General features: G+C 51.9%; 1 protein-coding gene across 1 annotated transcript in view; it reads left to right on the forward strand.

Moving 5' to 3' along the window:
• The window catches only part of ITGA11 (integrin subunit alpha 11), a 127,078-nt gene that overhangs the window by 53,458 nt on the left and 59,042 nt on the right, over nucleotides 1-14,578 (forward strand). Inside the window, exon 3 of the mRNA XM_023255135.2 lies at nucleotides 10,560-10,660. Within this exon, the coding sequence (XP_023110903.2) occupies nucleotides 10,560-10,660 (101 nt within the window). The remainder of the gene's footprint in view (nucleotides 1-10,559; nucleotides 10,661-14,578) is intronic.

The raw sequence follows: 14,578 nt of genomic DNA on the forward strand, positions 1-14,578 counted from the left end.
AACTCATGAACTGTGAGATCGTGACCTGAGCCGAGGTCGGATGCTCAACCAACGGAGCCACCTCGGCGCCCCTAAAGCACCTGGACGTCTATCACTAGGAAAAGGGATCTGTCAGTACAAGAAATGACTGAAAAGAAGAGTGGAACACTGTATAAAGATGTAGACCGTGGCACCAGTATAAAGATGAGGCAGAACTTTATTGTCCAGACCCACCCCTAACATCTGAGGAACCTGGGTCCAGAAAGCACATGGAGGCTGTGGTCCGTGGCCCACCATCTTTTCTTCCCGCCTCCAGCTCTCTCTTGGTAACTGAGAGACCTGGCACATGTGAACACCCCCGGCTACACATCCAAGCTCTCTGCGCACCCCCAGTGAGCGGCCACTCCTTGGCTAGCCCCACTGGTGGTGGGGTCCACCATCAGAAAGATCCAGGCGCGACTGGATGGCTCCGTCCGTTAGGTGTCAGACTCTCGATCTCCGCTCGGGTCATGATCTCACGGCTCATGAATTCGAGCCCCGCGTGGGATTCTGTCTCTCGCCCTCTCTGCCCCTCCCCGTCCTGCGCTCTCTCTCACCCTCTCTATCAAAAAATATTAAATAAATAAACTTTAAAAAGGAAAGAAAGGAAGATCCATGGAAGAGGTCTGTCCTGAGCTGTTTGGGCAAGAAATTTCAGAGTCCCGGTACCCAGACTGGGTAGGACGTGGTCTGTCCCTTTGACCCCTGGGACTCCTCACCCCATAGGAGGGGGTGTAGTCAGAGAAGGGTCAGAGCGAGAGCCAGGGCAGGGGCCGAGGGACCAGGTCTAAGTGTGGCAGTGAACATACTGACATGGAAATGTATTCGAGTCTAAAACAATTAAGTGAAAAAACCCCCACTACAGAATCATGTATGTAGAATGTTCCATTTTTCAAATTCACTACATAAATGCCTGGAAGGTTTTCTGCACCGCTGTTGCTACTGATAGTTATCTGCAGAGGGCTGGGTGAGGAAGAAGGGGGAGGGCTTGCCTGTTCTACTTTGCACAGTTCTGTGCTGTGAGCATCAGACAACAAGCATGAATTACTTGTGTGTTAAAGTAGGTATCTCTTACGCGTTTTCTTGCGACCAAAAGAAAGAAAGCAAAAACAAACAAACAAACAAACAAACAAACAAAAAACCATTCTTGGACCATTCCCGGACAGCCAGGAAGATTGCTGTGGTCATGATCCCAAGACATAATAAAAATTCCTGGGACATATGTGCTTTTTCACATATCCATGGGGCCTCCTCTCTGGCTTCCTCGACAGATCTTTTACACAAGTGCTCCCAATCCTTCCTGCACATCTGGGAGCTTCTAAAAATAGATTCCCGGGCCCTGTCCCCAACTGGTTGAATTAGAACCTTCTGGAGGTGAGGCCCGGGAACCTGCACCAGTAACCCACCAATTACTCTGATGACCAGCAAGGTCTGGGACCCACCACCCTTGAAACACTAGTAGCCCAGGTATGGTCCATCCCATTTGGTAGATGAGAACACTGAGGCCCAGCACAGTTAATAGCCTTGTCTCGGGTGTTGGCTCCCCTAATAGAGCTTGTTTTACTCTCCCGGCTGGATTAACAGGTATCCAAAGAGGGCCTGTAGTCAGAGGCCCCAAATGGCAGGCTACGGGATTACAGTCATCCCACTGAGCCATCTGACTGGCTGATTCATCTGACAACTGTGTTTGGGGGCGCTACTCCATGCCAGGCACTCTTGTGGGTGCTGGTGTATGAGATGCAAGCCTGACCAATGAGGTCCTCAACCCCTTTCAGCTCATGTGCTCCTGGGAGGTAAGGATGATGACCAGGAAAAAAAAGAAGGCACCTTCAGGGAGGAGGAAGTGCTATGAGAAGCTAAGGCAGGGTGGTGACACAGGAGTGGCAGGTGGCCAGGAAAGGCCCGTTGAGGGTGATGACATTGGAGAGGAGCCCTAAGTGACGGACCCGGCCGTGCAGCTTTCAGAGCCACCCTGGTAAAAGTGGGGACAGGCAGGTGAGGGGCAGTGAACTAATACAGAGCATCGGCAGGAACAGTGAAGTGGGTGGATTTTACTGGAATGCATTTGGGGTGTGAGCCCAGTTAGGGCTGCAGATCACCCTATGCATTATGATGCTTCTCAAACTTAAGCATGCATCAGTAGCCCCTGGAAGGCTTGTTAATTTTTTTTTAAACGTTTATTTATTTTTGAGACAGAGAGAGACAGAGCATGAATGGGGGAGGGTCAGAGAGAGAGGGAGACACAGAATCTGAAACAGACTCCAGGCTCTGAGTTGTCAGCACAGAGCCCGACGCGGGGCTCGAACTCACAGACCGCGAGATCATGACCTGAGCCGAAGTCGGCCACTTAACCGACTGAGCCACCCAGGCGCCCCCCCTGGAAGGCTTGTTAATACACGGATGCTGGGCCCCCTTTAGTGTCTGATTCTGTAGGTCTGGAGTGAGGCCCAAGATGTTGCGTTTCTAACCCGCTCCAGCAGAGGCTGATGCTGTGGTCTGGGAACCACTTTGAAACTACTACTGTGTTGTAATGGCCTGTTAGCCTGCCTGTCTCATCTGGTAGGCTCCTCTGGAGACCTCCTGAAGGCAGGATGACATCACGTTCATCATGGTGGCCCTAGTGCTTGGCCATTAGCAGGAACTCAAGAAATGCTTATGACTCAGTGAATGAATGAGGGCATGGATCATTATTTTACACAAATAATATGTGTAAAACCCTTAGAACATACCAAGCACTATGTAAATGTATTAGGAGAAATGCATTTCTCCGGAGAAACAGAACCAATAGGATGTGTATGCATATGTGTGTGTGTGTGTGTGTGTATATATATGTGTATATATACATATACATATATATATACACATAATGTATGTGTGTGTGTGTGTGTATATATATGTGTATATATACATATACATATATATATACACATAATGTATATATATATATATACACATATATATATACACACACACACACATGTACACACAGACACACATATACACACATACACGCACACGCACACACATATACACGTATGTATACATGCATATATCATACATATACACATGCGTGTACACATATACACCTATGCATGCACATATACACATATACATGTATGCACACATGCATATATGCATACACATACATATACATGCATACATGTACACATATACACACATATCCATGTATACATACGTGCATATACATATATACACACCTACACATATACATATATGCACGCATATGCATACATATACATATACATGTATGCATGCATACATATATACACATATACATGCATATGTGCATATATACATGTATGCACATACACACATATGCATACACATATACATGCATACATGTACATATATACACACATGCATATGCATACACACACATGCATATGCATACACATACATATACATATATATGTATATATAAAGAGATTTATTATAAGGAGTTGGTTCACAGGGTTCTGGAGCCTGGCAAGTCCTGTGATCTGCAGGGTACATCAGCAAACTGGAGACTCAGAGGTGCTGATATTGTAGCTCCAGTACGAAGGCCCACTGACTAAAGACCTAGGAGAGCTGCTGTTTTAATTAGAGTCCAAAAGTAAGAAAAAGCCAATGTCCCAGTTCTAAGGCAGTCAGGAAGGAGTCTCTGTTATTCGGGCTAGGGTCTGCCCTTTTGTTGTATTCAGGCCTTCAACTGCTTTAAGGAGGCCCACCTACGTTAGGGAGGACAGTCTACTCAGTCTTCAGATTTAAGTGTTCATCTCCTCTCCAAACACCCTCACAGATATACCTGGAATAACATCCGACCGAATATCGGGACACCCCATAGCTCAGTCAAGTTGACACATAAAATTGATCGTCACAGTACAAGTGTTTGTTTTTAATACACGCCTCTGACGAGGCTTGTACAGAGGCAGGGAAAGTAAGGGATGTGCTGGCCAACAGAGGGGGCTTCATTTTCCTGGCCCCCGGGAGTCCAGGCCTTGCCAGGCATCTGAGCCACAGGGAACCACGAGCCCCTCCAACCAAACCAGGAAGCCCTGCGGTGCCAACACCTCCCCTTCAGCGCCTCCAGCAGGTCCCAGGTGGGGTCCTCCTCCACACCCTGCCCCCCGCCAGTGCAGCCCCAGGGCCCCCACCTCCAGCACTCGGCCCTTCCCCAGCCCCATCTTGAACACATTAGCCACCATATTCACGCTGGCTGGAGAAGATTACATTTTCCATGCAGAGAGAGGGAGAGGAAAAACCTCACCAAAGGAATAGTCTCTCCTTTGTTCCCTCCAGCTCTCTGCTGCTCAAGTGGACCCCCCTCTCTGATGCCCCTATCTGATTTCAGGAAAGGAAAATGAAGCCAGGAAAGAAACGGAACAAAGGCCTGGGTGGGTTTGAGCGGAGGAGGGGGGCCAGGAGACAGGAACAGGTGAGGGAGGGACTAGGATGGGTGGGAGAGGAGGAGAGGAGGCCCCTGGGGGACAGGCCCAGCTGGCTCCAGGAGGGCAGCCCCTCCCATGCTGGGCCATCTGAACTGGCCCCTCTCTCACAATGGTGGAAAGAGCACTGGACTTGGAGTCCCAACGTCTCTCCGCAGGCTTCTCACATCACCTTCTGAGCCTCAGATATTAACTGCCCTTCCAGACTCAAAGCTGTCCCGGTGATCAAAATCAAGTGCAACTTAATTGCATCAAAAGCCACCCATTAGGGGCTCCTGGGTGGCTCAGTCGGTTGAGCGTCCGACTTCGGCTCAGGTCACGATCTCACGTATGTGAGTTCGAGCCCCACATAGGACTCTGTGCTGACAGCTCAGAGCCTGGAGCCTGCTTCAGATTCTGTGTCTCCTTCTCTCTCTGCCCCTCCCCCACTCATGCTCGCTCGCGCTCCCTCTCTCTCTCTCTCTCTCTCTCTCTCAAAAATATGAATAAACATTTAAACAAATTTTTTTAAAAAGGGACTCATTTAAATGAAAAAAACAATCAGTCATGATAGGATTTCTTAGGACTCGAGGCCAGGTCTTGCAGAGAGGGGCAGAAGGCTTCCCAGAAAGGGGTTAAAACCCACTTCTTGTCTTTCCTCAGCAGTCTGTGCTGGCCTCTGGGCTCAGGATCGCCTCCAAGGGCAGGCCCATCCATTGGAAGTTTCCTCTTTTCTTCCCCAAGCATCTGGCCCATTTGTGCCCATGGCTTTGCTTACCCTATCTGCTGCTGGAGGGCTAAGCTATTCACATCTGTCTTCCCAGACCCCCTAGAGCCCTACCCCCCACCCCATGCTTTGGGGGACCATTGCCCTGAGAATCATGATGCCGGTGCTGCCACTGTCTGCTCTGAGGCCTCAGACATAGCATTGCCCTGCTCTGGCTTCCGGTGACTCACTAGTCCATCATGAGGCTGACCCAAGCCCGGTTTCCTCCCAGCTCTGATGGCCTGCGAGGCCTGTTACCAGGCAACCAGAAACACCTGGAGTGCAGAGCTCCCTGTCCAAGTAGCTGTTGTAAGTGCGATGCACATAGAACAAAAGGATTTCTGTTCCCACAAGGCTGGGTCAGGGGACGGTTTTATGCATTTGGTTAAACAACGAGAGAGAAATATTATACATGGTGTCTGAGGATCCACCTTCCATGCACGACAAAGTAAATATATGCCCCAGATGGAGCATGAGCTCAGGGATATGAATCTGCTCCTGTCTTCTTGGTCTTGGATGTCAGGTTCCTCTTATAGCATGGTAATATATGGAATTTCTAAGGGTAATTTTAACTATGTGGGGGGTTTTTTGGCCTTCCTCTAGTTAGATGTCTGTGGTTACAAATACCTGAAACCTCACCCCAAAGAGGCTTATACAGTAAAAAGTAGGTACTGCTTATATATCTGAAAAGCCCAGCAGCAGTTCTGGCTTCAGGTAGAGTTTGATCCAGGGTTTCACGGTATCATCAGGACTTGGGCTCTTTCTCTTGTTCCTTCTGTCAGGCCTCCCCCTCTCCATGCATCAGCTCACACCTCTCATTGCCACCAGGTGACTGCCAGGAATTCCAGGGCTTGTCCTTACATACTATGGCATCCAGAGAAAAGGAACCCTTTGGTCCAAAAGGAAGTCCTGAAACTCACTCTGACTGGGGTGACCCTGACTCAATCACTGCAGACAGAGGCTAAAACTGGCCCAGCCTGAGGTATGTGCTCAGTCCCTAGAACCTCACAAGAGTGAGGACTGTGGGAAGAGAGACATGGGAACCAGGGAAGCAAACAACGTTGAGTCTACCTGGAAGCTGGGTCACTCCTTTGAACTTCTGTGCACAGACACTACTCGATTTCTCAGTAACCCTTTTTCCAGGCACTGAATTTGGGATTCCTCTTAGGTATGAGGCAAAGCCGAAAGCCCCCAGAGCTGCTCCTGCTGCCATGGACTGTCAACCAGAAGGTCAGGTCAGGTAATAGGTACCTCTTTACCGAGGGCCTTCCAGATCACCCAATGCTAGTGTAGCAAGGCAGATGAGGACGTCTCAGCCCTCAAGGAGTTATGACACTAAAACACCGACCACGGCAGGCAGCAGGGATTACATGCTAGGTCATGTGGGAAAGCCTGGGGGTGGGGCGTAATCAGGGAGGGCTTCTTGGAGTAGGTGGGAATTTTGCTGTATCTTAAAGGGATGGTCTCCAGGGTGGGATGTGTAGGACAGTATACTTGGGCACAGAAACAAAATGATTCAAGTTCTGTTTAAGTTTATATTTTATCTGAAAAAAAAAAAGGTTACTGGTATTTCATATGCAGACTGACAGTTTCACTCTGGTATAATTTACATATACATTTACACACATTGGAGGTATGTGTTACCTTTCTTCTGATAGGAGCATGCGTTTTACTTGTTTATTTTTTAGTGTATTTATTTATTTTGAAAGAGAGAGAGCAGGGGAGGAGCAGAGAGAGAGAGGGAGAGAAAGAATCACAATCCCCACGCTGTTGGCACAGAGCCCCATGCAGGGCTCAATCTCACGAACTGTGAAGCTGAAATCAAGAGTTGGACTCTTAACCGACTGAGCCACCCAGGCGCCCCAGAAGCGTATGTTTTAAAAGGTTCAGAGACTTGGGGCACCTGGGTGGCTCAGTCGGTTGAGCGTCCGACTTCAGCTCAGGTCATGAACTCGCGGATCGTGAGTTCTAGCCCTGCGTCGGGCTCTGTGCTGACAGCTCGGAGCCTGGAGCCTGTTTCAGATTCTGTGTTTCCCTCTCTTTCTGCTCCTCCCCCACTCGTGCTCGCTCGCTCTCTCTCTCTCTCTCTCTCTCTCTCTCTCTCTCTCTCTCTCAAAAATAAAGATTAAAAGAAATAAAAGGTTCAGAGACTAAAATTGCCCTGAAGGATGAAACCAAGGATAACAGAGGTCAGGATGAGTTCCCATGGGACCCTGTTGGTGAGCCAAGGTCCCTTCTCTTAGCCTGTGACCTGCTGGGAGCCAAGGAGCCCCGCACTCAATGGGGCCACACCTTTCTTCCTTAGGTGGCCATCTCCGGGGTGGGCCTCCTCCCCTGGCAAGGCCCTGCTTCTATAGAGGGCAGCCTCCAGGGAGGGGTCCCACAGGGCTATGGCTGAAGCCTGCCGCCAGTTCCCCCATCCACAGCAGCCCTGCTCCCGGAAGAATGCCGGGTGCCCACAGCCAGTGAGTCACAGCACACGGCCCATGGAAGGGGCCCGATGCTCGCCATGACCTTTGGGGTTTGCTTTGCCGTCTGGTGCCCACACCGGAGAGATTGGTGTCCTGCCCCCGGAGGCACGACAGGCCCTGAGGCCGCATATGGCTATATAAGGCTGAGGCCACAGGGGATGGTCAGGGCTGCCAGACCCCAGGAGCAATTTGTCTGGTCTCGGCGGTGACGCAAACATTTTCCCCGGGCTTGGGCAGTTACCCCCTCGCAGTGAGATTGAATCATATCCTCAAAACCTCAAGCCCGACAGGCCTACGTAATGCCAAGACTCAAGAGTGGTGAAGAGGGCTGACCGAGGCCCTCACTTCACGGCGAGGAAATATTTGGGGCAACACAGAGAAAGCTGTCCCAGGAGGACTGGTCCCAGCTCTGCCACATTCAAACTGTGGGGGCTGGGTCAGGTCCCTCTTGGGGCTTCAGCTCATGCATCTGTACTATGGGGACAGTACAGGGGTGGTTAGCCCCACGTCACGGCCAAGGAAACCAAGATCTGGAAAGTTCAATGACTTCTCAAGGCCACCCAGCAAGCTGGGGGCCAAACCAGGAGGAAGACCTGGCTCCTAAAATCTCAGTCCGAAGGGTTTTCCTGTGTTTGGGGGCCCCACCAAGCAGGCCAACGAGGCCTCAGAGTTCTACTGCATAAAATGGGCAGAGTGGCGAGAAGTCTGCTTGTCAGGCTGCTGGGATGTTTTCTGGAAGACACTTGGAGATGGCTTTTCTAGCAGATGGCCATGGTTTGTCTGATCTAGAACCTGCTGCGCATGGTTCTCCCAGAGGCACCCTACAAGGTGTTCCTCAAAGGCACTCTTTCCAGAAAGCATTCACCACCAAGCAGTGGTCAGGGCTTTCCTCTGGGAAGACTTGGTCACAACATTCCTCTGGATGACTTGGTCACATATTTGTCCTTGAAAACTCGAGCAGCCAGAAAAGCAAGCCTGGAGCCCAAGCTCCACGTACTGATAGCTCCCTCCCTCCCTCCATCCCTCTCTGTCTGCCCCTCCCTCCCCCACTCTCTCTTTGTCTCTCTCTGTCTCTCCTCTCTCTCTCTCTCTCTCTCTCTCTTCCTCTCTCTCCCCACTCCCCTGCCTCGCTGGAAAGAATGGAGCAGCCTTGACCACACAATCGCTCACAGAATTAAGTAGCCAAAAATCACGTCGTCTAGACAAACAGATTTTATGGGTCCAATTAATTCCTGCTGGTCAAAAATAGGCATGCTTAATAAGCAGATATATTTAGAATCTGTCATTATCTGGTTCCCAGGGGAGAAACTTCAGCTCTTATTTCATAAACTCTAATTTCAAACAGAGCTCAGTTAACCCCCACTTCAGACCTCGCTCTCTTCCCCGATCGTGGCGAGAAGTGGGCAGGAGCCGGGCAGGGGGGAGGTAATCTGATCCCTGGAAGCCTCTGGAGTCCTGGGGAGCCTGAACCTCTAGGTCTGTCCCCTCTCAGCCAGCGTAAGTCAGAAGACACGATTGCTTCTTTGGGCAGCATTGCCAGGAGTGGGGAGCTGCTGGGACAGCAGGGGTCCAGAACCATCTCCTTGTGCCAGTGTCTCATCTACCCCTGGGCCCCGAGCTCCACAGATGTCTATTGCCTGTGCCTCGGGGTCTGGGAGACCTCTAGGGCTGTGTGAGCTGTGGCACGTCAGCTGTCCCTGTGAGGGCTTCGTTCTTGAGTCACTATTAGCGCTCAGGCCCAAGCAGAGGCAGCGGCTGCTGGCTGAGAACAGGACTGGGGGCCTAGAGGGTTCCAGATGCACCAGAGGTGGGCAGGCGGCACTGACAGGGTGAGCAGGTGAAGGGAAACCACGCCTGCTTTCAGGGCTGTGTCTTATGTCGGCAGTGGGGGTCCGGCTGCCTCCCAGGGCCACTCTGGGCTGCCCCCCATGCTGCTGCTCTCTGGTGAGTTAGAGATGAGGCACAAAGAATAGGGCCTCAGGGCTGTCCAGGGGGACTGTCCCTGGCCTTCAGGGGAGGTGGTGGCAGCTGTGCTGACAGCTCGGAGCCTGGAGCCTGCTTTGGATTCTGTGTCTCCCTCTCTCTCTGCCCCTCCCTTGCTCGCTCTCTCTCTCTCTCTCTCTCTCTCTCAAAAATAAATAAACATTAAAAAAAAAAAAGAAGATAAAACTTAAAACAAACCTGCCAAGACCCTCTTTCCAAATAAGGTCACAAAGGCATAGGCTCAAGGCAGAGGCCCCAGCTGGGTGGCTGCCCCTGGCCACCCTTTGGCCCCACTGGCTGCCTCGCCCACCCTGAGCAAAACATTAGTGGCTCAAGGGGCAGCCATGAATGACCAATATACACCATGCCTCAGCCCCTGGCTCACCAGCTGAAAAACTGTCAGATAAAGTGAGGAATGGGTCGCATTACCTGGGGAGGGTAGCGTTGACAAATGGTCAAGACTCCTTGGCTCCAAAATCATCATTCCTCTGCCTAATGCCCACCGTTACCACCCTCCCACTATTTGGCAAACTCATAGTCATCTGTTAAGACCCAGCCCCAGCACATCTCCTCCGCGATGTCCGCCCTGATCTCTTCTCCCGAGGATCACCTCCATCTCACTTGTAACGGGGCCCGTGTGGTCTTCGTCTCTGTATCTCTAGATCCTGGCAAGGACCCGGATTAGGTCACGGATCCCATGACGTCATGATGAATACACAGTGTCCCTCTCTGTGGGAGGCAAAGGTCTACGTTGGGGTGTCTGCACTTGGCTGTTCCCCCAGGATTTCCTCTCACCTTCCCCAGCCCATCTCAGCACTGCCCTCCGGGTTCCATCCTTTGCCAGGAAGGAGCACCTTCTCCACAGTCGGTCTTTACTTGTCTTCTCTTCCTTCCCAGGCTGGTCGTGGGCGCTCCATTGGAAACCAATGGCCACCAGAAGACGGGAGACGTGTACAAGTGTCCGGTGACCCACGGGAACTGCACCAAGCTCAACCTGGGTAACGTGAGCCGCTGGTCTCCCCACAGTGAGGCCAACCATCGTCTAGGGCGGGACAATCTTTAAAGCACATCCATGCCCATAGTCACACAGTCACGGCCACCCTGGTACCGCTGCCCCCCATTTTACAGATGAGCAAGCTGAGGCCAGAGAGAGGAAGAAACATTCCCAGAGCCAAACAGCTTGTCAGGGACCGGCTAGGATTCAAAGCAGGGTCCCTGGTGTTGCAGGCCATTCCTCTTTCTGACTCATCCACGGCCCCTCAACACAAGGTTTGCACTCTTAGCAGGGGGAAAACATTTCCTGTCTTCTTTCCGATTTTGCAATAAGAATAGCCAGCGTCCATATATCTTATATAATCTTCACCATGTGGCAGCCACTGCTTTAAGCACTTTTAGGAATTTTGACTCATTTAATCCCCTCGACAACCATACGAGATGGGGGGACCTGCCCAGGGTCACCTAGCTAATAAGCGGCAAGGCCAAGTTTCCACCCCAGGCAGTCCTCAGTAAGCAGCGCTGCCTTTCTGAAATGAAGGCTTTGTCCTCGCCGAAGAGCCTTTGTACGATTCGTGTGTGTATCCATACATGTGCATCCGTTAAAACACACACACTGATCCTGTAAAGCACGCCCACCTTGTCCTAAACGTTGGACAGTGGCTGGGCCATCACGTTGCTTTCAGAAGGGAGCAAAAATTCCATTTGGGCTGAGAAGCTGTATTTCCAACCCTCCCATAAAGGACTGGTCTTTCCCCGGGGCCAGGCCCCTTGGTCTGACTTCTAGGGAGGCGGCCTCTGCCCTACACGGCAGGGTGGGGCTCGCTGGGGAGGTGAAGGGAGGCAGTGTGGGCCTGGTGGGGGAGACGGCAGAGCTTCAAGAGATAAGCAGATGGATGAGAAGGTCTGCATCAAAGAGAAAGCCCCAGAACCCAGATCCCCAGGGTGGCCAGCTGGCCCCGTCACACGGTGCTGGAAGCTCCCGCTGGCCACATCTGCCTCAGCGCCATGGGTGGGAAGTTCAAACCCCAGCACAGCTGGGGCCCAGATTTCAGTGAGGAAATAAGCTGGGGGAAGCAGGAGCCTGGCTGGTGGCTCGCAGAACCCAGTCATCACCACCCTGAAGGCACAGGCTTCCCAAACAAGCCAAGCTGGGTCCCTTCTTCCACTTGGACAGTTTCGTCACATCGTGTCCACAGGGAGCACACGTGCTCTCTCTGAGCCTCTGTTTGCTCATGTGTAAGGTGAGGTCCCCCTTTTCTGAGCACATTTTATGTCCCAAGCACCTTGCTAGTTTCTGGGGATACAGCAGGGAACAAGAAGCCAAGAGCTCTGCTGGGAGGAACAATAAGCAAGCGGACAAACGGGAAAGCAGTAGCAATAGGTAGGGATATGCTATAGGTAGGGAATTCATCCCTACCTATATGTGTGATATAACCTATACCTATAAATGCTGTGTGATAACCCAGGGTGCTGTGATAAGAGAGGCTGGGTGGGGAGGGGGTTCTACTTTATAGCAAGGCAGTCAGGGGAGACCTCTTTAAGCAGTAACATTTGAGCAAAGGTCTGATGGCGAGGAGTCAGGTGGAGCCAGAGCATCCCAGGCAGCAAGAGAACCAGTGCAAAGGCCCTGGGGTGGGAATGAGCTTACTCCGTTGGAAGACAGAAAGAGGGGCCAAGTATCTGGGGCAGAGGGAGGGAGGATGGGAGTGGGAGGGATGAGCACTGGGCTCAGGGCTGGGGCCACCGAGAGGGGCTCCTGGTCCAGGTGGGGACACAGACATGTGAACCCATCAACCCATTGCTTAGTTTTCTCCACTGCTCTGGCTTCCAGTGTGGATCCTGTTTCCCTCCAAGGGAGGAGGAACCCCTCTGGCAGTGGGAGACATGAAGCCATCAGACCCTGGAAAACATTCCTGAACTGGGGCCTAAGCTGGGAGGTGGTGGGCAGCAAAGTGAGTCAGGGCAGAGGAAAAGTACTGATCAGGAAGCCCTGCGTTTGAGGAGTGTTCCTTTTCCTTTCACTGAAGAGAAAGTGCACAGCGGGAAGACCATCTGTCAGCTTATCCCCACAGTGGAAAACGCTAGGCTGGGAAACCTGAGTCCTGGGTTTTCCTATGGCCTTTCCAGGCTATGAGCCTCACCAAGCCAGGAATGTTCTTTCTTCTCTCTCCAGGGAAGGCTAAACGGGTGGCAGACATTCACAACTCAGTATGAAAAAGCAGATCACTGGCACTTTCTTCCCGACGGCTGGATGAAGTCAGGGTTTTAATGAAGGGCAGAGGCTCAGGCAGAGGAGGTGATTCTGGAAGGCAGATTCTGTGTGAGGTGGGGCTTGTGCCCCAGGGTCCTCAGACAGCCCCACTGAGAAAGACGTTAACCTCTCCTGTTCACAGAGGGGCAGACCAAACCCCAAGAGAGGGTAGTGGCTGCCCCAAGTCCTTGAGGCCCATACGCAGCAAAAGCAGGACTTAAGCCCAAGTCTTCCTTAACTCCAACACAAGGATCTTCCTTACTAATCTCACCTGCTTCCGGGCGGGCAGTCTCACCTCCATCTCTGGGACCAGGAGGAAGGAGACGGCATGGGGAGGTGAGCTGAGGGCGTGCCTCAGCTCAAGTGCAGTGCAGAACTCCCCAAGCCACTGAGGGGTGGAGGTCGCCCAGCCAGGGCTTGGAGCTTCCTCTCCAGATTTCTCATGACCCCCCCCCCCCACTGCCGCCACAGCCCTGCCATGAGACGGAGAGCTCAGGATATAACAGTGCACAGCCTGGGTTTGAGTCCTCACTCTTCTCATTGACCAGCAAGTGACCTTCTAGAAGTCACTGACCCCTCTCCGCATCTCAATCTCCTCTTCTGTTGAATGGAAATGTTGACTTCAGGACGTCCCAGGACCAAGAGGCGGTCCTAGGAGGGCGCGTGTGGATGGTACTTTGTAAATGAGAGGCATTATAAAAACACAGTGTTATGACTACTCTTTTTCTCTCTGGCCTCTACGGACAGACAAAACAAAACAATCTCAGTCACTCGTAACACAGCCAAGAGGGGCTGGATTTCAAAAGGAGCCTCACTACAAACTGAGGGAACCCAAAGAGAAAACAACAACAAACACAACGGCCCCCAGCCCCCAGCCCCAAGCGCAGTCAGGCCTGGCCTCTCCTAACACCCGGCCCCAGGCCCTGCTGGCTTGTGCCCCCTTCACACTTCCAGTCACCAATGAAGCTAATTTAGCAAACCATTCTGGGCGGAGGCCATCCACATCCTTGGAAGTCAGCAGGGACGATATCTCGCCGCTCCTCACAGTACATGAAGATTGACCTGCTCTGGGTTTAATGCAATGCCCGACTCGCTTTCCCCTGACCTCTACCCCCCCCACACCCCATGCCCCTACACATGCGTAAACACACACACACACACACACACACACACACACACACACACACACACACACACACTCACACACTTACGTCCCAGCACACGTGTGGGGAATTCAAGCTTGCTTCCTTCCCTTCAGTGGCCTGCAAAATTATTTAGTACAACCTTAACAGAATTTTGTTGAGCAGTTCTATTCTGCCACAACACTCAGTTGGCCGATGACCCTGCCTACTGAGCTCTCTTGGTGGCCAACCACGGAATGACATTCCCGCTACCCGCGAGAGAATCGGCTATCCTGTGTCGGTTTATCCGGTGAGCAGAGAAGCAGAGTCACAAGTAGGACACGGACTGCCAAGTTTTGATGGCAGACTGGCTTGCGGGCAGATGTGGAGGGGACACTGCAGAGAGGAAGCCAGCCTCAGTCGGGTGCTCTGGGAAGTGCAGGACGGAGGACGTGGGGAATGCTAGCGACCAGTCAGATGTCTGGAGGAGGAAAAAGGCTGGATGGGGCAACGGAAAGTTCTGCCGTGTGCGGACTGTGTGACCTTGG

The sequence above is a fragment of the Felis catus genome, chromosome B3 (assembly GCF_018350175.1).
Source record: "Felis catus isolate Fca126 chromosome B3, F.catus_Fca126_mat1.0, whole genome shotgun sequence".
Taxonomy (NCBI): Eukaryota; Metazoa; Chordata; class Mammalia; order Carnivora; family Felidae; genus Felis; species Felis catus.